This window comes from Argopecten irradians, chromosome 15, assembly GCF_041381155.1.
Source record: "Argopecten irradians isolate NY chromosome 15, Ai_NY, whole genome shotgun sequence".
Lineage (NCBI taxonomy): Eukaryota > Metazoa > Mollusca > Bivalvia > Pectinida > Pectinidae > Argopecten > Argopecten irradians.
This window is the reverse complement of record NC_091148.1, coordinates 7,146,604-7,170,149: the sequence shown is the minus strand read 5'-3', so window position 1 is coordinate 7,170,149 and position 23,546 is coordinate 7,146,604. Positions and strand designations below refer to the sequence as shown.

Genomic DNA, 23,546 nt, shown 5'->3' with positions numbered 1-23,546 from the left:
TTATGACTTTGTTATGACCTCCTGAAACGTCTAAGTCAGCAAAAGTTGATGTTACTTTTATACAATGACTTGTAATATTATTTTTCTAACCGTGTGGAACGTTGATTATGAGTTTGAAAAATGAATAAGTTTGTATCATTTCGCGGAAGAAAACGTTGAGTAATAAGTTGTTTTCGATAATAAAACAAGAAAAAAATCTTTTGAAAATGCGTAATAATACCAATTAACAATAGAGATACATTTGCATACTGACCCCTTAAACAACATGAAAATGTATTCTCCTATGCTAGAAGAATTCACCAAATGCATATGTAAATTAAAATGTACACTATAGTTATAGTAAAACTAGCAATTATGATATTGAACAACTATAACAGAAGTACCCCAAACGAGGAGTAGGAGAAGAGAGAGTATAGGAGTAGAAGGAGTAGGACAACGACGAGAAGGGAGAAGGTGCGGATAGGCAGGAACAGGAAAAGAGTGAGGATAGGAGGAGGCTGAAACCAGTGAGAATAGGAGTAGAAAAGAGAGGATAGGAGGGGTTGAAGGAGGATACGCAAGGAGGATAGGGGAAATGTAAGATAGAAGGAGGAGAATGCAGGAGAAAGAGAAGGGGAGAGCGGGAGGAGGAGAACAGAGAGGATATGAGGAGGAGAAGAGAGAGGATAGGAGGAGGAGAAGAGCGAAGATGGGAGGAGGAAAAGAGATAGGAGAGGAGGAGGAGAAGGAGGAGCGCATGAGAAGTAGAAGGGAAAGGATAGAAGGAGGAGAAGGGAGAGGATAGGAGGAGGAGAAGAGAGGGGATATGAGAAGGAGGAGGGAGAGGATAGGAGGAGGATAAATGAGGGATAGGAAGAGCAGTTAGAGGATAGTATGAGAAGGGCGAATATAGGAGGATAAGAGAGTAGATAGGAGAAGAAGGGAGAGGATAGAAGGAGAAAAATGGATAGAATAGGAGGAAGAGAAGGAGGGGATATGAGGAGGAGAAATGAGAAGAAAAGGAAGAGGAGAAGGAGGAGCGCAAGAAGAGAAGGACGAGGATAGAAAGAGAAGGGGGAGTGTATGAGGAGAAGAAGGAAGAGGATAGGAGAAGGTTGGGATATGTGGAAAAAGGAGAGGATAGGTGAAGGAGAAAGTGCGGATAGCTGGTGGAGGAAGGGGTTAGGAGGAAAAGAATAGAGAGGATAGGAATAGGAGGGAGATGGGTGGAGAAGGGGGGGTAGGAGGAGGAGGAGGTGCGAAAAGATGGAGAAGGAGGAGAAGGAGGAGGAGAATGGTGAAGATAGGAGGAGGAAAGAAGAAGTATTAGAGATAAGATGGATTCCTACAGTTTTCAATATGTTATCTGTTATAACAGTAGGGAATAAGTGTGGTACATGCTTTAATGCAGCAGAAGAAAACACCCTAGGTAAATAAATCCCATTAGTGTTTGAAGTAAAAACTCATATTCAGAAATAAATGTTGTGTAAAGGGGTTCATGTAGCCGGATGGTGTATTGCAGCTGGTACCCATTGGGGTTATAACTGTGATATATGACATCCTTGTGACCTATAAGGATATTCTGGAAATCTCGTTCATTGCAAATGTAGTCCAAATTTCTAATATGACGATCTAAAGACAATTAATTATATGATCTATTTTTTTTTAATTTTAACAAAGATTGAAATGAAACTTCCAGAAGATCCTTAAAAGTCACATGGGTGTTATATATCACTGCGGTAACCCCTATGGGTACCAGTTGCAATACACAATTAGACTAGAGAAAACTTCTCTTTACATCTATCGGTTGAGTGTTCGAGTCGAAATATAAAGATTCATAGTTCGATTCTCGGTAGAGTCAGAGATGATATTTATATGAAATCATACGCTATGTTGCATTGAATTGATATTAAAAGCCCAATTATATATATAAAAAAGTACGACTAAGATGCAGCATCGCTGACGAATAGTATTTTTTCTCTACCAAAAACAAGATTAGATGAATAAGTATTTTTCTTCGGCACACAAAAGGCAACATGCCCTGTATGAAATGAAGTACTGCGTCAAATGCAAAATGAATTATTGAATATATATTTTTTGTGTTCATAGATGGATATATACACGATTTAACTTCAGTATTTGTTCAACTGATGAGTATCGTTTTGTGCTCTTTCGGAGGTAAGGCATCTTTACCATATCATAAGGGTTAAAGCAATATGTTATTTTCGAACTAAATTTTTGTATCAAAATAACGCATTATGTCACAATATTGAATGGGTTGAATACAAATCAATACGCTAAACACGTGTAATAACTTCAAATGAATTTCCAACTTGATCATTTGGATGCTAAAGACTGTTAATTTTGGATCTCTTCATGATATCCGCGCATTATTGTATTACATTTTAAACAAGTACTAGTATTTGAATTCGCGCTCGCGTTTTATCGCGTCATTTACGTCAAACTAAATCTACGCAAAAATAAGGTGGTTTATAGCAGAAAACGATCCCCATCGAGTTTGTTTCTAGACTGGCAAGGTTGTGTGTAATAAATATAAAACGATATCTCAAAACATCACGTGATAAGAAATACAATCAAAGCCATATGGTCATCAAGTATGCCAACAGTGCTGTTCATGATGACGATGTATTTAGTTTTTGCGGTGTTGATTTTAATATTCCACCAGAAAGGGATAAATGCAGACAACAATGGTAGTTCAGAGGAAAAGGATAGTTTTACCATCGTCGACCTTTTAAATGTAACATACATTCACATCGATCACAAAATACATCATCTTCAGGGTGACATAGATCTACTGGAACAGACTACATGTAAATGTAACGATACAGAACTCAGCACGGCTAAAGAAGAAATCATTATAGAGCTGAATGGCTTCTCAAAACCAATATTTGGATTGGAAAATGAAATCAGACTCGTGCAAAAGGAGCAGGCAGAATTACGAGATCTCATAACAGCAGGTAAGATCTTAAGATATTATTTAAATTGTGTGAGTTTGTTATTAACGCAATCACAATAAAACATATTTATTTCACGCACATACATATGTTAAAAATTATCCTAGCATACACATACACATAAAGCAACTGGATATTAGTGTTGCATATTGTGTTCTATAAGTAAAGACTACATTCAAACATGGAGATTATTTAGCATTTGTCCTATATAACTAAAGCCTACATTAAACAATGAATGTTAGTTAGCTATTGTGCTCTATAAATACAGACTACAATAACATAGCTGAATTTAGTAAGCTGTTATGTTTTATTACTAAAAACTACATTACTAATTACTATTATTAAAAAAATACATTAAAACAGCTGGATATAAGTTAGCTATTTTGTTTTATTACTAAAAACTACATTAAAACAGCTGAATATTGGTTAGCTATTATGTTCTTTAACTACAGACTACATTAAAACAGACGAATATTGTATAATGTATTAACCTATAATACACAATATATATACAATAATATATGTACAATCTATAATTGTGTTCTATAGCTAAAGACTACATTTAAAAAAGTTCTAGTAAGCTATTGTGGTCTAAAACTAAAATCTACTCCCATTCTCCTAACTCACGAAATCTTATGATAAATACATTAAGATAACATGATATGGAGGGGATAAACTATTACCATATGTTTGTCAGATGTCGTTCTGGGGAAACCAGGGCTATATTTTGCATTTTTAGTATAGGAAGGAACAATAACGTTGTTCCAACATCAGCCGTATTTTATTATCATACCTTGGTATTACATAATGCAAAACAGAGGATCTCCACAGGGGAGACCACTCATCAACTGATATTGACGCGTTATAGGTAGAATGTCAACATTACATACTGTGGACAATAGTACCACAAGATATACTGTTCACCACCTTATATTCGTGGTGACTTAATTTCGTGGTCTAGAATTCTAGAGTTCTACTTTACCGCGAAACTTAATCACGCTCAGATATTAATAACGACCTTTGTTTATATTTAGCAACCACAACTACGACCGTCACGTCCACTACAGCAGCGCCACGAGCTTGTGAAACGTTCTGGATCACAACACCAGAGAAATGTTTATACTTCTCGTGGGATTCGGAAAGATCTGAATGGGCCGAAGCTGTGGTATGCTACAAGGAAATTGTTGCATGTTATGTTTTCAGAAAATATTTATGAAATTATGAGTAGGAATATGCTTTTCTTAACATATGTTGATTCTCAAGAATAAGGCATTTTTTTGTAATTAGAAAAATGCGTAGTATTGGATTTAAAGATAAATCGAATATATACATTGTATTTAACTCCTTGTAGTTTTCGTTGACCTTTGTCAATCACGGAAAGACCATATTGACTTTGTAATTAAGAAAGTCTCAAAAACTTTTTTTTCTGAAAAAGATAAAAGCTATCTATGTCAAATCATGTTCTGAAAAGCGTTTAACAAAATTTCCAAATCTTACTTACCGTTCTTTAGTCTCGAGTGAGGGCAGTGACAAATCGTACATTCAGATAATGTTTAAGAAAAAAACGTTTTACTTAATGTTGTTTTAACAACACCAAAAGTGCTTTTTAATTCGCTGAATTAGCTGCCATTCAAATAATATTTTGATTTTAGGAAAACTGTTCATGCATGGAATACTCCAAATATGTACAGTAACATATTTACCTATATAAGAAATACCAGATCTTCAATAAAGGTATTAGAAAATGATGACTGAGTATCTCATAACATAGTGTATGTAACATGTCAGTGATATCAAGTTCGTTCTCGTCGAAAGATACAGCATTTATCTTAACTTGTTTAGTTACTCCACAATGTGTTAAAGTTACATGTGCCGTAACTGGGCGAAACATTTGACATGTTAATTTTTCATCATTAATCTATTGAAAATCATAAGGTTTGATAATTAAAGCCGTGATAATTATTCAAATGGCTTCAGATGCCATATAAACTTTACTTACAACACAGATATTCTGTACGGTACAATTGTTGTTTTTATGCTTTATTTAGGTTTTGATGGAAACTTTCCGGCAGAAATCAATTTACAATTACTAAAAACACTGTACAAATATGAAATAAAATTGTAGACCACAATTTTGCTTCATGGTAAGACCGTATGTACTCATTTCGCTTCACTATAGATGTAAAAAATAATGATTTTTGGCAGTACTGTCAAAACATTTTCTGTTCTTATTTGTATTTGTACAATTAAAACCAATGCAATGAAAGTTCTGTAATTTTAAAAATATTGGTAACTTTTGATGATGAATAACATATTGAAAGCTTATCTTGGTTCGTGACTATGAAAAATACGGCACATATAACTTTAGTTTTAAAAAGTTTATGTTTTGGTCAAACCGTTCCTTATGATTTGTATTACATCATCAGGAACGGTGTAGATCGAAGGGAGCTAATTTAGTTGAGGTCAAAACGGACGAAGAAGCTCGAATCCTCGTTGATAATTTTGGGAGTGGTATTCGTGAGTATATTTTTTATTTTATTTTTATTTATTTCATCCTCCTTTTTTGATAATTTTATTAGCATTCGCCTTTTTAATGACCCTAATTTTATTAGCATACGTCTTTTTAGATTGTCCTATTCATATCATTCTTTATGAATCCATTGGTGTTATGCTTCATTATTCTTTTAAATGGATTTATCAATGTCATTATTCTTCGTGATAACCCCGTTGCCTTTTGATGACCCTATTGATACCATAATGAATTAAAGATTCCATTAATATCATATTTCTTTTCAATAACCCTTTTCTTGCCACACTTCTTATTAATGTCAAACGTCTTTTAATTACCATTTATATATCATACTTATTCAATTACTTATGTTTAGTATATATGTCTGGTCTGTTATGATTCAACAACAAGATTTACTTTATTTCGCAAATATGGTGTTTGACTACGTTTTAGTAAACAACAACACATATGACAATATACTAATAATAAATAAATAGGAATACAAAAACATAAATAAATAAAAATACAATCGAATATCGCCAGTCTATATTTTCAAATAACCCTTGATATCTAAATAAAATATTTAGTTATAAAATACAAAAAGAAAAATGAAACTTCGTTCAAACGTTTCTTTAACTTATACGAGTTCGAGTTAAAAAGTTTGATTTTCCAGGTGATTACGACCTTCTATATACTGGACGGAGGAGGAATGAAGAAGGTGTCTGGGTGTTCTTAAGTAACGACGAACCTGTTGATATGTCGCTCAGATCCTGGGCGAGCACTGAACCTACTGGAGGCTCCTTGGAAACGTGTGGATGCGCAAAAAAGGCAGATGGCTTTCTGATGAACGATTGTTTATGCGACGGATATGATCTGCATTTTATCTGCGAAATTTTGCGATAGGTGACTATTGAAGTGAACTTTGAGTAAGGCGTCCCTTGTACTTGTGACATTTACCTTCGTATCGTATCCCGCTTTTCTGTACAACAAAAATGTGACTTGAAATAGCTACGCATCGCAATATAATGAGGAATATGCATAGTTAAAGAATATTTGCAAGAACTGCAGTATAATATGTTATTTGCTTAAGATTTGTTGTTAACAATAAACTATTATGTCATTTGTTAAATAACCTTAGTTAAATAATGAAAACCGAATCATCTTTGAATTGATGAAGTGAAACAAAGGGAAGTAACGTATTGCGTTCAAAACCGTTTGAGACAAGCAAGCAATTGGTCTTTTTCGTATTTCTCTTCTGCTTCATCGACTAATATGATATAATCTTATCCAATCAATAATGCAAGTTATAAAACGACTCTTTGGATCACACATGACTGAATCTTAAACTTACAAATAATCGTATGTCCGTTTGTCAATTTAGTTCATATGTCACACTAATTCCCATAGAAAGTTCCCAGATAAATCTTTTTGCGGCACATATTTTTACCAATAGTTTTATTCATTAATAGTCCATGCCACGATCCGTCTTTCTAGTGTATATTAGTATACACCTACATTTGTTCTAAATGGTGTCGATAAATCAGAATTCGCAGGACAAAATAATTATCAACAGCTTTACCATAATAGTTGGATCATTAAATGTTTGTAAGAGACTTTTAAATATGATACATTTTTTTTTAAATTTCCGTATACTGAGTCATTTTGTAATGATACGGACTATCGAACATTTCAAAAGCGAATAAAGGGAAATAACTCTTTCAGAATTCCATGTCAGTGGTCATGTAAAAATTGTTGCTAGACATATTTTCGAAAATGTCCTGCATGACAGCCGATTTGCTTCTATACAAAAATAACCAGTTTTCCTTCAACATAGTGAATCAAATCGCGACATGCTTAGCTTTATTTAATTCATTTCTGCTGTAAATCGTTTGTGAGTTAACTGTGATCACATTTTTATGCGTTTTAAAGTGAAATTATAAATGAATTGTTTTATCGTCATTTGTACATTTTAGTTAATCATTAAACTGCCTACTTGGGGGATTTATGGTCCTGTAATTCTCTAAGGATTGTAGACAAATGAAATAATGCACATCAGCGCGTTTTGATTAATCTATTTACAATCCTGGGAAATTAAATCACCATAAACCATCCCGTTGTCTGTAAAAAAATCAATTCAATCTGTAATGTATACTGTTATCGCGATTGCCTTATCAAATTCCTTGTTGGCCCCGTCAGTGAAGCTTCTTCTTGTGACATAAAAAATAAGTCCATTGGAATAAATATAAAATTATTATTACACTTCCAACATTTTAATCATTGACAATATATTTAATATTTAGGATATTCGACAATTTAAAATCGTAACTACATATATTGTTACAAATAACATAGATCAATCATGACATTGGTCAGAACAACGTCACAAAACGAATCACTTAAGTTATACAGTGTCCATCTAGAGCAAATAGAGATTTGTAGTTCATAATTTGGTGAGTTTTTTGATACCACAACTCTGTCACTGTTAAGTAATATAAAGAGTTCGTCATCGGAAATTATGATAATAATAAGCTTTCAAATAATAAACAACATGAACAATGAGGGTGTTTTGGTCTTCAAACTTTAGGCCGGAGGGGTACAATGGTTTGCTTATATGTTACAAGTTGTTATCAAAGCAGACACTGGCTTTCCTATTATATTTATATTCTGAGTCTTTCGTCACAATATGAATCAACCAACTGACGAAAACAAACACTTGCCTATAAAAACACTATTAATACAACGATTATCGTGCATCGATAAGCTGATTTCAAACAATGCACCTGTTTCATATCAATAAAAAAATAGTACCTCACAATATTTTAATATATAATCTTTAATGTGTTATTTCTTCATATAAAATCAAATAAGGTTTACTGTAATAAGTCAACCGAATCTTATTTTAACTATATTCCTTGTGTATCATTTGTCATTTGCAAAACAAAAGTCGACCGGAAGGCGGTAACTTGAAAATGTTATGTTGTTGAACGACTTTGTCTGCCAGCTGTTCCATTAATCTCGTTTCTGGTCGTATATTAGTGTCATTATTTTAGATATGATATAACAACTTGTCAATATTTTTTTTATTTTCATAAATAATTCTAATGTAAATATATGGATTGAATGTATTTTTCTAATTTTCATTGCGGTATGAATAGCAGAAGCTATCTTCATAGCTAACGCGATACGCGGGATATGTAGAGCCCTGCTGATAGGGCGTTAGAATTGTACCTGCTGCCCCGATTGCATGATCGTAAGAGGCGACTAAATTTAGGATCTTATCTTTTCTGTTCTTCCTAACTGACTTTATCTTTCCTAATGCCTCCCTTGGCACCGCCTCACTTTTGGCCTTGAGATGAGCGTTCGCCCCTGTGAGGAAGGCTCTGGGTTCTGTCCCCTGGCTGAGACACACCTAAGTCTATAAAAGTGGTAGTTTCTGCTCCTGCTTAGCGCTCAGCATACAGGGAGTGGGACGACTGGTTCACCCGTTGTCAGTATAATATGACCGGGTGGGGTTTGTTGCTTGGTGTCTTCGGCGGCATGCTTCAGTGATATAGCACTATAAAAAGGGCAACAGTTCCACTATACAAGAAGACACAACATGAATATACCGCAGTCTCCCAAAACACGCACCTCACACAACATACACGCAACACACCGCATACATGGGAGGCCGTCCTTACATGAACATAGCTGTTAATAGGACGTTAATTAATCAAACAAACAAACAAGTAGATAGCTACTGCTATTCATAGCCGCTATGAAAATTAGAAAAAATACATTCAATCCCTATATATAATCAATCATACTTATCAGAGAACATATTTTATTTGGGAGATTCTGTTAACGTTCTTATTTAAGCAAAGCTCCCCGTCCGCCCAGGTCCTTACAGATGTATCCACCTCCTCATCATTACTGAGAAACACCCATTGGTTGTTATCATCCATCCTCCGGCCAGTATAAAATACGTCATTTCTTTCTGAAATATACACTATAGTGATTTCATTTTAAATTATGATGCAACGGTTCTAGATCCTGCCGATAACATACGACAATGCAGCTCAATTGAAAGATTATCGGTTATTTATCGGATGATCCTGGGTTCAAAAGTGACCAAGATTGAATAATACCTCGATAAAGGTTATCACTTTTCTCTTTCTTTCACTTTCTAACCCCCTTCCCACCCGTCTCTCGGTCTCTCTCTGTATCTCTCTCTGTGTCTCTGTCTGTCTGTCTCTCTCTCTTTCTGTCTCTCTCTCTCTACATTATGTATCTTTCTCTCTCTCTCTCTCTCTCTGTGTCTGTCTCTCTCTCTCCTTCTCTCCCCTCCCATTCTTCCTCTATCTCTTAAATTGAACAATGTTTGTATGTTTGATAGGGTTCCCGCTGGCCGTGTGGTTAAAATATCCCGACATATTACCTCAAGTCCTTACCGCTGGGTCGCAAATTCGAATCCCAAGTGGGGCAGTTGCCAGGTACTGACCGCTGGTGGGTGGTTTTTCTCCGGGTCCTCCACTATCACACTTGGCACGTCCCAGGCTGTTAATAAAGCGTTAAACTAACAACTTTTAGCTATTGGCCTTCAATAGTTTTGAGTTTTAATGACCTCGTTGATAAAACAATAGTAAATACTAATAAGGGCTGACAGGAAGTTTGACGTACTATTAATAATTCTTGCTGAACTGCTCGAGTCTCATTTGTCCAGACAAGAGTTTCTCGATTTCGTAAAAACTTGTTACACGATGGATACATGACGTGTTATTAATATAATTATATGTATTATATACATATAATTATATCAAATCTTCTGTACGTTCTAGTAAATCTAATTATGAATGTTGCAAAAGACTTTGTGGTTTTACTGACATTTTGACTTACTTTAGACACGGTGTTGTGAAATTTGAGCCGATTTGGTTGAGTTTAAGTCTGACAAAGAAGCCTCATTTGTAATGGACAATTTACCAAGTCATGTTGGTAAGGGACTGATTATCTAGTTAATACATCGCTTCAATATGAACTTTGCTGAATGTCTCGAATGCAAAGCAATGCACTCGCAATTATGATAGGTTTGACAGCATCAGTGCATATGGTATAGTTTTCGAAAAAATACGAGTTAACTTGGGCTCAAAACATATTTATTAGCCAAACGTATCTCCTTAATGCTGCTAAATGTGAAAAAAATCGTTACACTCATACAAAATAATTGAAATGTATCAAAAACAGTATTTTTTGTTAAATAAATATGTACAAATTCATGATCTGATACAAAAATGACACTATTCCATATGAAATAATAAATGTATGTGTTATTTGTGTGTAGGATACAGAGATATATTATATACCGGAAGAAAGAGGAATAATGACGATATATGGGTGTTTATCAGCGACAATCAGGTCATTGAAACAAATAAGAGGGCGTGGGTAGATGGTGAGCCCGATGGCGGAACACAGAGATGTGGCTGTACAAGACAATCGAAAGACTTCCTTATGTCGGACTGTTTTTGTACTGGATACAACCTGTTCTATATCTGTGAAATTTCGCGATAATCAATTGTACAACTAACATTCATGTGTGAATATCGCGATTCAAGTTAATTTGAGAAGATTTATTTCATTTATGTTACTATAATCAATAAATCGATATCCATCATTTATACTGATATCAATCTTCATTTCTTTATTTTTTTCACAAATGTTAATATTTCGAATTCGCTTTCAAATGGAGATGGCAATATTAAGTATACGTGACAGAAAGTTTGTTTATAGAAGTTCCGTTCAAGTAGCAATTGAGACAAACTTCATAAGTTTCAGTATTGATGTTCAATGGAATACTTTGAATACTTCTATTGCTACATTGTACAATATTTTGAATTCTCATCATGGTTCTAGTGATTATTTAACTGCAATATTCTGCGAAGAAAAATCGAAGATTTACATTTTTTATTATTATTCGATCATAATCGTTAAAGATTACAAATCGATGAATAAAATGGTATGTAAAATAAATCAATCAATGGAAGATAAAGGGAAACTAATATATTAATGTTCTAGGTGAACCGCATTTTGTCATGGGAAAATTTGATACTTGCCTTAGACAGTTCCCACTTCACTTAGCATGTATGTCAGATGTCTAAGATTTACACTCTAAATTCCAGCAGTTGTATTTCCTTGTATCAGGAACTACCATGTTTAGTAACTGATAACAATATACAAAACAAGACAGAAGTATACATAACCTCTTGTCTTTGGTATATTTACGTCCAATTAACAGCCAGGGTCATATAAGGACGTGCAAGGTTTTCATGATGGAGAAAAACCGGAGTATCCAGAGGAAAGAAAATATCGACCAGTGGTCAATACCTGGCAACGAGTAACGTATGGAACAAGGTGGATAAATCAACGAAGAACATCTTCTCTTAAATTTATACCTGAAATACTTCTTTGCGAGTTTCCCGATTAGCAAACGCTTCCTTATGTAATCAAATTCACGGTAAATACATCAGTCTTTTCTCTTTTGCAATAAAGCTTCATATTTATACAATACATAACATGTTCTACAAACGATGAATATGATGAAAATACTCCAAGGGTTTTTTAACACGACAGTGAAAAGGACACACTTTATATGTGGCTAATTTTACTAGTACTTTAGCACATATTTTACAATAACTTGTTACCTTGTAAAAATGAAGAATAAAACTGTAGACCACATCATTGCTTCATATCATAATCTTTTGTATAATAATTCTGGCAGTACTGCCAAAACAATTCAGTTGTGTTTGTACTTGTAAAATGAAAATCTACACATTGTAAACAATGGAATTCTTAACAAGGTGGTGAACGAAATATCAAAAACTCTTCTTCATTGGTGTGTATGAATATTACGGCACTTATAACTTAACATTCAATAGGCTTACTAACTGGTGCATATTTTATGTAAGTGCAATCCTCATAAATACTTATTTACTTGTTAACTTCTTGTGAAATTACACTCTTGCAATAGGCATACAGATTAAACCCGCTGATATAACTAAACACATGTACACCTACGCTGGTCGATGAGTTTTTTCTGTGGTACTCCGGTTTTCCTTCACCAACAAATCTAGCACGTCCTTACATGACCCTGGCGATTAATAAGAAATTAAACTAATAAAGCCACAACTAATTACTATCCTGCATTAAATAGGTGTTGGATCACTATTAGAGTGAAAACATAATTGACTGCCATGCATAAAACCTGATCAATGTTTACATTGCTGACATTTTCCAGGTGATAAAATAACGTACCCATTTTTAATTATAAGTCTCTGTTTGTAGCAAGTAGCTATGTTAAAAATATCTTTAGACGTCTACTCTTTATACTAGATTTATATTTGAAAATGCTCTATTTGGCGGCCAATTTGATTCTTTGTGAAAATAACCAGTTTTTCTTCAGAATTGTCAACGAAATCACTATTATGACGCCGTTTTAGCTATTTGAAGTTAATTTCTACACTGTAAATATTTTGTGTGTTGACTGTGATGACCATAATACGCGTATAAGTGTAAAATTATAACTGATCTGTTCTATATTTGTTTTAACGATTAAGTGTAGTTTAGATGAGTTGATTTTAAAAAAGAAATTCGAAAAAAAATTGAAACTCAACAGAAAACTAGCACACTGACCCCTAATTATTTAATTCTAGTGTTTCACTTAAAAAACCAAGACTTTCTAAATTGTCGAAAGGTAGATATCAAGACTTGTAGATATGCTGACTTATAATAGTTATTTCGTGGAATAAGGAATGCAATAGTATGACTGTTCGAGCGTTTTAGGGGAAATTCTGTTATGGCCATTCATTACAATTTTGATACACTAGTATAAAATTATTATTAACATTTGAAATTGGTATGCTCTTCTAGGGTACATACTTTGTTATGCGTAAAGTGGTAACGAAATATTATACACACATATCTTCTTTTTATATATATATAATTATGTACATGTACCTTTGCAAGATCCATTGTTTTTTTTATATAAGGAACGATATTTATTTTTTATTGTGAACTGATGTGTAAACTGCATTTGGGACAGATATTTTAAATGACGCGCGTTAGCACGTCATGTTGAAATATCTGTACAAAAACGCAGTTTACACACTAGTAAGCAACAAAAAATAAGTATCATTCCTTATAATGACATTTCGACTGATTATTTCGTTTAAATTTAGTATTCCGGTAAATAAAACTTTTTGTTTCGTTTTGTTTCAACGTAATATGATTGATGGAACAGTCGGTCAATTGATGAAATCCAGGAACAGCTGACTTCAATTTAGCGGGAAATGTTATCAATTCAGAAAGTACACAAAATATAGTTCCACAATAACTTTATCTTTTTTCATTCCATTTATACCATATTTCTTAAATATTTTATTTCCTGATATATAGTTCAAGATTTCTATTACATTCATACATTCATTGTATGAAATATATGTCAAAAACAATAAGCCTAACCGGATGCGGATTCACATTATTACGGAAGTCAGCGTTTCCGTGTGTGCATTCTTGCGTGGCAACCTTTGCGTTTACGCAAGTGTAAACAATTTCCCAGATGGTAAGGTTATATAGCAAGGAGAAAACAGAAATGTAAATATGTGTACATGTATATATATGTATACAGATAAATAAAAAAGAACAATGTCCATGTGATGGTTTCGATATACATAAAAAATAATAAATTGTTATAACAAAATGATGGTAACATGTATGCATGTTGATTTTTATATGATATTTTTATATGATATTTTTATGTATATGGAAACCATCACATGGACATTGTTCTTTTTTATTTATGTATACAGATATATTCTCCTGTTAATTAGTTTACGAAGCAATTATAATAAGCAGTTGTTTCATCTGTTTTTATTGCTTTTAACCTCTTATTACTTTTAATTTCTTTCTTTCTGTGAAATCATATATATTTCTTCGTCGTTTTCCAAATCACGAATCATAATCAAATCTCGATACGGTGAGACGAAAGACAAAAAAAATCATAACCAGCCATATTAAGCAAGTGACTTTGAATATTTGACATGTTACAATTGAGTAGTTCTCGTTGAACTCGCCGTTTTGGGAGATCATTACGGAATAATTATCTTTTGGGCGGTATGTCATAAATTGTTATAACAAAATGATGGTAACATGTATGCATGTTGATTTTTATATGATATTTTATTTAATTAGTCTCAAAACGTGACAACCGGTATTGTAACCGGTATTGTCAAAATAAAGAAATAAACAAAACAAAAAGTCCCATTTCTTAATACTTCATTTAATTGAACACTACAGCAAACTATTTTATTGATAAAGGCGTGAAATACTGTTAATATCACATAAGTACTTTTTTGTACGTAACAGTTTCTATGTATAACATTGTATCAGCTTGCCTGCAATTAGCGAGTAAAAAACATCAAGCTCCATGCGAATGGATAACATTCTATGATGATACTGGAAATACTTCTGTAAACAATAGCTAACGTATAATTTCGCAAATGTAGAGAAGTTTCTTATCACAGTACCAGTCAGACATTTTGAAGTCAAGGTACATGGAAGTAATTCCGCATCTCTGAGAACCACCTTCAGGCTCCCTGTCGTTCCAGGTCCTTACAGACGTATCCACCTCCTCATCATTACTGAGAAACACCCATCTATTGTTATCATTCATCCTCCGGCCAGTATAAATTACGTCATTTCTTCCTGAAATATACACTATAGTGATTACATTTTAATTGATGATGCAACGGTTCTAGATCTGGCCGATAACATACGACAAGGCAGATCAATTGGAAGAACATTCGGTAAGTGATCGGAGGGCCCCGGGTTCAAAAGTGAAATAAATCACTAGATACATCTCAATATCATTAAATGGTATAAAAGGCACGATGTATGTCATTGTTAAACCGGTTTCGTGTTTTAATCAAATGCAACGATACAAAAACAAAAACTTAAAATATTACCAACGTAGCCAGGGAGAGAGTTTATGATGAAGCTAGCTTCCTCATCCGTCTTGATTTCAACAAGTCTTGCACCAAGGTCAATGCACCGAACCTAATATGGTATCAAATAACAACCGTATACATGTGATAGTAAAGCTAATGTTAAGGGAGCAAACGATTAAAAATATAGCAACTGGAAAATATCCCGCCGAAATAGCCAATGTGAACAGAAGATATAGCCAAGAATAGATATGGGTTTAAAAAAGTGTTATGACATGAAAGTATCCCGAGGTAAAAATAATATATATTAGGAAGGTTAGATTGAAAGGTTCAAATATCAATTAAGAGAATTACAAGTATATGGAACCGATATTTTGAATTTTAGGAATTTATAGGGTAAAATTCAACCTATGTCATAATTACTATCCTGTGAAGTTTTGCGATTAAAAAAACTGATTTTTTCTATTTTATTACAGGAGAACTTAGATATTGGTTTTGAAAAAAGAGCACGAGAAAATGTGATTTAGCAGTTCCCTACAAATCATTAACACTGTCGTAATTTTTTCGACATGCTGGTTGCTATAAAATACATCGTCATAAAGTACAGGAACAGAAAACTTTGTTTTTGTATTCAATTGTGTATGTTGCTTAGTCTGAACATGAACTTTTTTTTGCGTTTTTGCGGCTCAGAGAAGGTCAGAGGTAAACCGAGAAAAGGGGAAAATAATAAAAAGATGTATTTTTTTACACAACAAGAAACTAAAACAAAAAGTTTATGTATGACTAGTGCGATGCTCCGTATTGGGCTAGTATTAAACCAAGACGAAGGGATACATTGATTCTCGCAAAGAGGTGACCAGGTATTGAACAAAAGATTCTATCACCCGGCCATTTCGGCCCATAATATTACTGTGGCATATTGTAGTATATTCAGCAGTGCGGAAAACGACTTCAAGCGTCGATCTTCGACTTTCGCTTCGTTAACAACTATTTTACACCTGTATATCTACTGACTAGTTATGTGTCTGATGGAGGTGACATTAAACAAATTGTACTGGTGATATAAACACCACACTTATACAACAATTACTAGATTACATAAATTGTACTTCCGTAACTGAATGCTTAAACGATGCGTACAATTGCTGAATCCCAGCCTGTTTTCTCTGAGGATGACGACACATAGTAACACTTTTCAGGAGAAGAAATCCAGCCGCTGTCACATTCCAGTGGTCCATTGGATGTTGTTGTGGTCAGCGCTGGAGTGGTAGTAGCTACAAAGATTATAAAAAAATTGATTATATCAATACATCGTTGAAAATGGATGAACTGTGAACGTGGAAAAGTACATGAGAGAAGTTGACATTAATTGCGCGAAGGGCGTTTTAGAGCGAAACCCCCTACTCCCTAGAACGGGATTACAAGATTTCAAGATTTTAATTGTTTCTCTCAGACATGAAAATGTGTTACATGAGGACATAATTATATACATAAACATTTACATAACAAGATAGATACAAAGTTTATATGTATACGGTATATAAATACAGAAAGTTATAATTGTATAGGGCTTAATTTAAAGTAATATCATTACCTTTCTTAGAAAAATAGCAAATTTGTTCATAACTTGGATACCACACAAACACTCAATAGACGCTCCAATTTCAAAAAAGTAGTACTGAGCAAGATATTCTTTCCGAATAGTTTAATTTTCTTTTTTTCACATTTGATAGTGAAATTCATCTCCGATATCAACATGACATAAATTACATGTTTTATTCTCCTTTGGGATACCAAGTCAAAGCCTAGTTTCATTAGGGAACTTTATATTTGAGGTACGAAATTTTGTAATAGTAATTATGTTTTGTTCCGATAACTTTATAAAAACCTTTCGAAAATGAGATCTTTTTAAAATTTTGAATAAAATCGACATTTGGACGAAGATACTGTGTCAGCAAATCATTTTTGTATAAAACCGTCACGCAGATGTTGTGCAACTTCATGCTTATACAAATGTGCATTCATAGATATTTCACTATCAAATATACATTTCAATCCTGTATCATTAAAGATCCGTTCAACACGATCCAACCATTTAAACTGTATGTGTCAATTGCGACTTAAACTTGACATTAGCCTATATAAACTATTACTTAACAAAAGATTGTTCTAAAAATTTAACATTCTCGCCTTTACTTTTATTTTGAACGAATATCTTCCCATTTCACCATAAATCATATTCCCAGGCGTACTAGCTTTAAATTTTTAATTCTATTGCAAAATTTAAATTGGGTTTTTTTTTTCTAAAAGCTTTAAATCTTCATAACCCAATATTTCTGACCCATATAACAGAATCGGTTAAATTAATCAGTCAAATAGCTTAAGTTGTAGATCTACTAGTATTGCCTGATTTCGGGTTTATCTTTTTAAAGATTGAAAATAACGACGATATTACGAGGATATAAAGAAATTTCAAAACCGCTGAAAACAGTTCGGTGAAATAAAGGCATTTCAAATGAATGGTAAGACGTTGTAAGTTGAAGTGCTTGAGATTCGGAAATCCCAAGCTTATCTTATTATGTCAGATATCATTTAACATCTTTTAAGTTCATGGGTACAGAAAAAAGGAAAATCTATGTAATTTCGGGCATCATACATTAAAACATATGCATCTTACTGTGATCAATATATAATGGTTTGAATGAAATATATCAATGAAGCGTGTACTTATGATGGAAAAATATTAAAAAAAAATATAAAAGTACTGAAACCAGTCTGTTTCAATTTTAAGTATATGTTTTAAAATTTTAAAAACTGTGTACATGGGATTCAAGGCTCTCATAAGCTACAAGCATCTGTTGACAGTAGGACCACGTCGTACTATCCTTAATTTGACTTATTTTAATATGATGTTACTTCTATATTCCTAATGCTTAGACATCAATAATCCCCATGTGATGCACCTTTGATAGTCCTGATACTCATATGTATAAAGATGCTCCATCGCACTCTTTCAAAATAATTAATATAAATTCCACAACTGCAGGTTCAAACAGACTCCTAACACATGTGTGCATATAAATAAACAAAACTATATTGAAAACAATACTAAAAAATAACACCGTACAATATACACCTGTCGAATGCCATTCGTTAGGTTGAGTGGCCGCGATTGCCGTGTGGTTAAGATGTCTCGACATATTACAACAACCTCTCCACCTCTGGGTCGCGAGGTCGTTTCCCATGTGGGGCGATTACCAGGTACTGGCAGCGGGTCGATGGTTTTTCTCCGGTGCTCGGCTTTCCTCCAACAACAAACCTGACACGTCCTAAAATTACTACCCTACATTAAAATAGGTATTGCATCACTATAGGAAATAGCCAATTTTCCTTCAGAATTGTTAATGAAATCGCTATTATGACGGCGATATATCTATATTTAGTTAATGTTTGCTGTGAATTGTTTATGGGTTAACTGTGCTGACAATGTTACGCGTTTAAGTGTGAAATTAAAAATTGAAATTTAAAATGTTTGATTACGTTAAATTTCGTAAAAGAAAATGCGAAAAATATGAAAATTAAAACTCAACAGAAAACAAGCTGATTGTTCAATTCTGAATATTTGTTTTTGATACCGCAGCTCTGTTTCTGTTAAGTAACATAAAGAGTTCTTCATCGTTAATTGTATATAATCTTTCGAGCAATAAAACATATTATTCATGTCGCCATATCGTCAACAACACGACCGTCATTCCCAACTTCTTTTTGGTCACATTTAATATATTGTTTGGATTCAGACAAAAAGTACATGTGTCGTTCAAAAACATAATGGTTTTCATATGTAAAGGCATGTGTTGCCATGGTAACGGAATATGAATTTCAGAAATGTCGAAATGTAGATATTCTCCGATTTCGTTGAAATGATATACTTGTACTTGTACAAAGTAAATGGAAGGCAATAGTACGACTGTTCAGCTTCTGTTATGGTCATCTATTACAATTTTAAAACACTAGTATAAAATTATAATTATAATTTGAAATTGGCATATTCTTCTACAGTTCTAAAACTTGCAATGAGCGAATTATGATGTTTTACTCATCGTCCGTCAATTTTCACAATCGGAAGGGGAGATAACTACATCTGCAAGACGGGCGGTCACCATAGGGACACGCGTCCTATTGAAATTTGCTAATTTATTTTTCCCGATAGAAATACGACGTTTTATTTCCCTGTTATGTGATGTGTTTCAACTTATCACATACACTGTTATAAACATAAGGTATAATATTTAATTTAATAAAACACTTAGGTAAAATATTGTATCAATAGAGTTATATAGTGTTAATAAAACATATCAATTTATAAGATATTTTATTTAATTGGTCTCAAAAAGTGCCAACCGGTATTGTAACCGGTATTGTCAAAATAAAGAAATAAACCAAACAAAAAGGCTCATTCTTCATACTTCATTTTATTGAACACTAAAGCAATATATGTATTGATAAAAGCGTGAAATGCTTTATAGATTACATTGTTTGGAAACACTGGGCATGATTTTCAGTAGCAAATGGCTAACGCGTGATTTCGCAGATGTAGAAATAGTTAAACCCTGTACAATAACAATCATGCATGTTGAAGTCGTCTGATTTCAGAGTACATCCACATCTCTGACTGCCACTTTCAGGCTGTCCACTCCCCCAGGTCCTGACAGATGTATCCACCTCCTCATCATTACTGAGAAACACCCATTTATTGTCATCAGTCTTCCTCCGTCCAGTATAAATTAATTCATCGCTTTCTGAAATATACATTATGGTGGTTACATTTTAATTGATGATGCAACGGTTCTAGATTTGGCCGATAACATACGACAAGGCAGATCAATTGGAAGAACATTCGGTAAGTGGTCCGAGGGCCCCGGGTTCAAAAGTGAAATAAATCACTAGATCTACATCTCAATATCATTAAATGGTATAAAATGCGCGATACATGTATTTGTTAAACCGGTTTCGTGTTTAAATCAAATGCAACGATACGGAAAGAAAAACCTAAACTATTACCAACATAGCCAGGGAGTAAGTTCATGATGGAGCTAGCTTCCTCATCCGTCTTGATCTCAACAAGTTTTGCACCAAGGTCAATGCACCGAACCTAATATGGTATAAAATAAAAACAGTATACATGTGATAGTAAAGCTGATGTTAAAGGGAGCAAACAATTAAAAATATAGTAACTGGAAAATAACCCGCCGAAATAGCCGATGTGAACAGAAGATTGAGCCAAGAATAAATATGGGTTTACAAAAGTGTTATGACATGAAAGTATCCCGAGGTAAAAATAATATATATTAGGAAGGTTAGATTGAAAGGTTCAAATATCAATTAAGAGAATTACATGTATATGGAACCGATATTTTGAATTTTAGGAATTTATAGGGTAAAATTCAACCTATGTCATAATTACTATCCTGTGAAGTTTTGCGATTAAAAAAACTGATTTTTTCTATTTTATTGCATGAGAACTTCAATAATGGTTTTAAAAAAAGAGCACGAGAAAATGTTATTCAGCAGTTCACTACGAATCCATAACACTGTCGTAATTTTTTCGACATGCTGGTTGCTATAAAATACATCGTCATAAAGTACAGGAACAGAAAACTTTGTTTTTGTATTCAATTGTGTATGTTGCTTAGTCTGAACATGAACTTTTTTTGCGTTTTTGCGGCTCAGAGAAGGTCAGAGGTAAACCGAGAAAAGGGGAAAATAATATAAAGATGTATTTTTTACACAACAAGAAACTAAAACAAAAAGTTTATGTATGACTAGTGCGATGCTCCGTATTGGGCTAGTATTAAACCAAGACGAAGGGATACATTGATTCTCGCAAAGAGATGACCAGGTATTGAACAAAAGATTCTATCACCCGGCCATTTCGGCCCATAATATTACTGTGGCATATTGTGGCACATGCGTCGATCTTCGACTTTCGCTTCGTTAACACCTCTTTTACACCTGTATATCTACTGCCTAGTTATGTGTCTGATGGAGGTGACATTAAACAAATTGTACTGATCATATAAACGCCACACTTATACAACAATTACTAGATTACATAAATTGTACTTCCGTAACTGAATGCTTAAACGATGCGTACAATTGCTGAATCCCAGCCTGTTTTCTCTGAGGATGAAGACACATAGTAACACTTTTCAGGAGAAGAAATCCAGCCGCTGTCACATTCCAGTGGTCCATTGGATGTTGTCGTGGTCAGCGCTGGAGTGGTAGTAGCTACAAAGATTATAACAAAATTGATTATATCAATACATCGTTGAAAAAGGATGAACTGTGAACGTGGAAAAGTACATGAAAGAAGTTGACAATAATTGCGCGAAGGACGTTTTAGCTCGAAACCCCCCTACTCCCTAGAACGGGATTACAAGATTTCAAGATTTTAATTGTTTCTCTCAGACATGAAGATGTATTACATGAGTACATAATAATATATATAAACATTTACACGACAAGATAGATACAAAATTTACATGTACAAGGTATAGAAATACAGAAAGTTGTACTTGTATAGTGTTTCATTTAAAGTAATATCATTACCTTTCTTCGAAATATAGCAAATTTTTTCATGACTTGGATACAACACAAACATTCAATAGACGCTCCAATTTCAAAAAAGTAGTACTGAGCAAGATATTCTTCCCGAATAGTTTTAATTTCCTTTTTTTCACATTTGATAGTGAAATTCATTTCCGATATCAACATGACATAAATTACATGTTCTATTCTCCTTTGGGATACCAAGTCAAAGCCTAGTTTCATTAGGGAACTTTATATTTGAGGTACGAAATTTTTGTAATAGTAATTCTGTTTTGTTCCGATAACTTTGTAAAAACCTCTCGAAAATGATATTTTTTTTTAAATTTTTGAATAAAACGTATGAAACTTCATGCTTATAATAAATCGGCATTTATAGGTATTTCACTATCAAATATATATTTAAATCCTGTATCATTAAAGATCTGTTTAACACGATCCAACCATTTAAACTGTATGTGTCAATTGCGACTTAATCTTGCCATTAGTCTATATAAACTATTACTTAACAAAAGATTGTTCCAAAATTTAACATTCCCAGCTTTACTTTTATTTCCAACGAATATCTTCCCTATTCACCATAAATCATATTCCCAGGCGTTCTAGCTCTAACATTTAAAATTCGATTGCAAAAATTGGGTTTGTTCTAAAAGCTTTAAATCTTCATAACCCAATATTTCTGACCCATATAACATAATCGGTTAAATTAATCAGTCAAATAGCTTAAGATGTAGATCTGCTGGTATTGCCTGATTTCGGATTTTTTTTAAAGATTAAAAATAACGACGATATTACGAGGATATAGAGACATTTCAAACCGCTGAAAACAGTTCGGTGAAATAAAGGCATTTCAAATGAATGGTAATCATACGGGGTAATAGATACAATACCTTCTTTCAGCTCTTTAATGTGGATTTTCGTAGCTTCCAGCTCCGTCTCTAGAGCTCCGAGTTTAGCGTTGACTCCATCCATTCGCTGTCTGCATATTTCGGACTCGGTCTCTAAGTAACGCCGAATCAACGGCAATACCTCCTCTAATACGTCATTGGTTTGTGCCGCTTTACAGAACTCCTGTTTACGTTCTTGGCTGACACTCTGTTGGTAAGTGATATTGATTAGTAGGAATACCACTATGAATGTGTAGATGGGATACATTGCTCTGATAAGGTATACGTTACTGTTGGCAATAAGTCCACGTCGTACTATCCTTAATGTGTCTTACTTTTAAATGATGTCACTTCTATATTCTTAACGTTTATATACGATTAAATTGCAGGCAATGGACACTTACATGATTTCATTTAATCTAAAGCCAAAGTAATACTTCACCAATCGCCAAGCCTTTTACTGTATGCAATATGTAACGCGATCTGTCATTGGACAACATAAGTAATGTACTGTATACGTGATATTGCTACAAAACAAGGAACTGTTCCTCGTTCCTCCATCTACCATTACTAAACAAGAGGTTTTTAAATGTTCTATCTTCAGTCAAGTATATTTTAT

General features: G+C 33.7%; 2 protein-coding genes across 4 annotated transcripts; one reads left to right on the top strand and one right to left on the bottom strand.

Moving 5' to 3' along the window:
• Positions 1–1,301: 1,301 nt before the first annotated feature.
• LOC138308986 (C-type lectin domain family 4 member M-like) lies at positions 1,302–6,543 on the top strand. The gene is made up of 4 exons (XM_069250072.1): positions 1,302–2,957; positions 3,989–4,119; positions 5,381–5,471; positions 6,137–6,543. Exons 1-4 carry the CDS (start codon positions 2,597–2,599, stop codon positions 6,364–6,366), a joined length of 813 nt encoding a protein of 270 aa, XP_069106173.1. The 5' UTR covers positions 1,302–2,596; the 3' UTR covers positions 6,367–6,543.
• An 8,211-nt stretch (positions 6,544–14,754) lies between these two features.
• Positions 14,755–23,264, bottom strand: LOC138308980 (snaclec mamushigin subunit alpha-like). 3 transcript variants are annotated; one of them, XM_069250064.1, is made up of 4 exons: positions 22,931–23,264; positions 16,575–16,708; positions 15,456–15,546; positions 14,755–15,195 (listed from the first exon to the last, which is right to left on the bottom strand). In XM_069250064.1, the coding sequence occupies exons 1-4, from the start codon at positions 23,193–23,195 to the stop codon at positions 14,972–14,974; spliced, it is 714 nt and encodes a 237-aa protein (XP_069106165.1). In that variant the 5' UTR covers positions 23,196–23,264; the 3' UTR covers positions 14,755–14,971. The 3 variants fall into 3 exon arrangements, with proteins under 3 accessions (XP_069106165.1, XP_069106164.1, XP_069106166.1); XM_069250063.1 differs by lacking the exons at positions 14,755–15,195; positions 15,456–15,546; positions 16,575–16,708 and adding exons at positions 19,888–20,233; positions 20,496–20,586; positions 21,589–21,722; XM_069250065.1 differs by lacking the exons at positions 14,755–15,195; positions 15,456–15,546; positions 16,575–16,708 and adding exons at positions 20,093–20,233; positions 20,500–20,586; positions 21,589–21,722.
• Between the last annotated feature and the right edge of the window lie 282 nt (positions 23,265–23,546).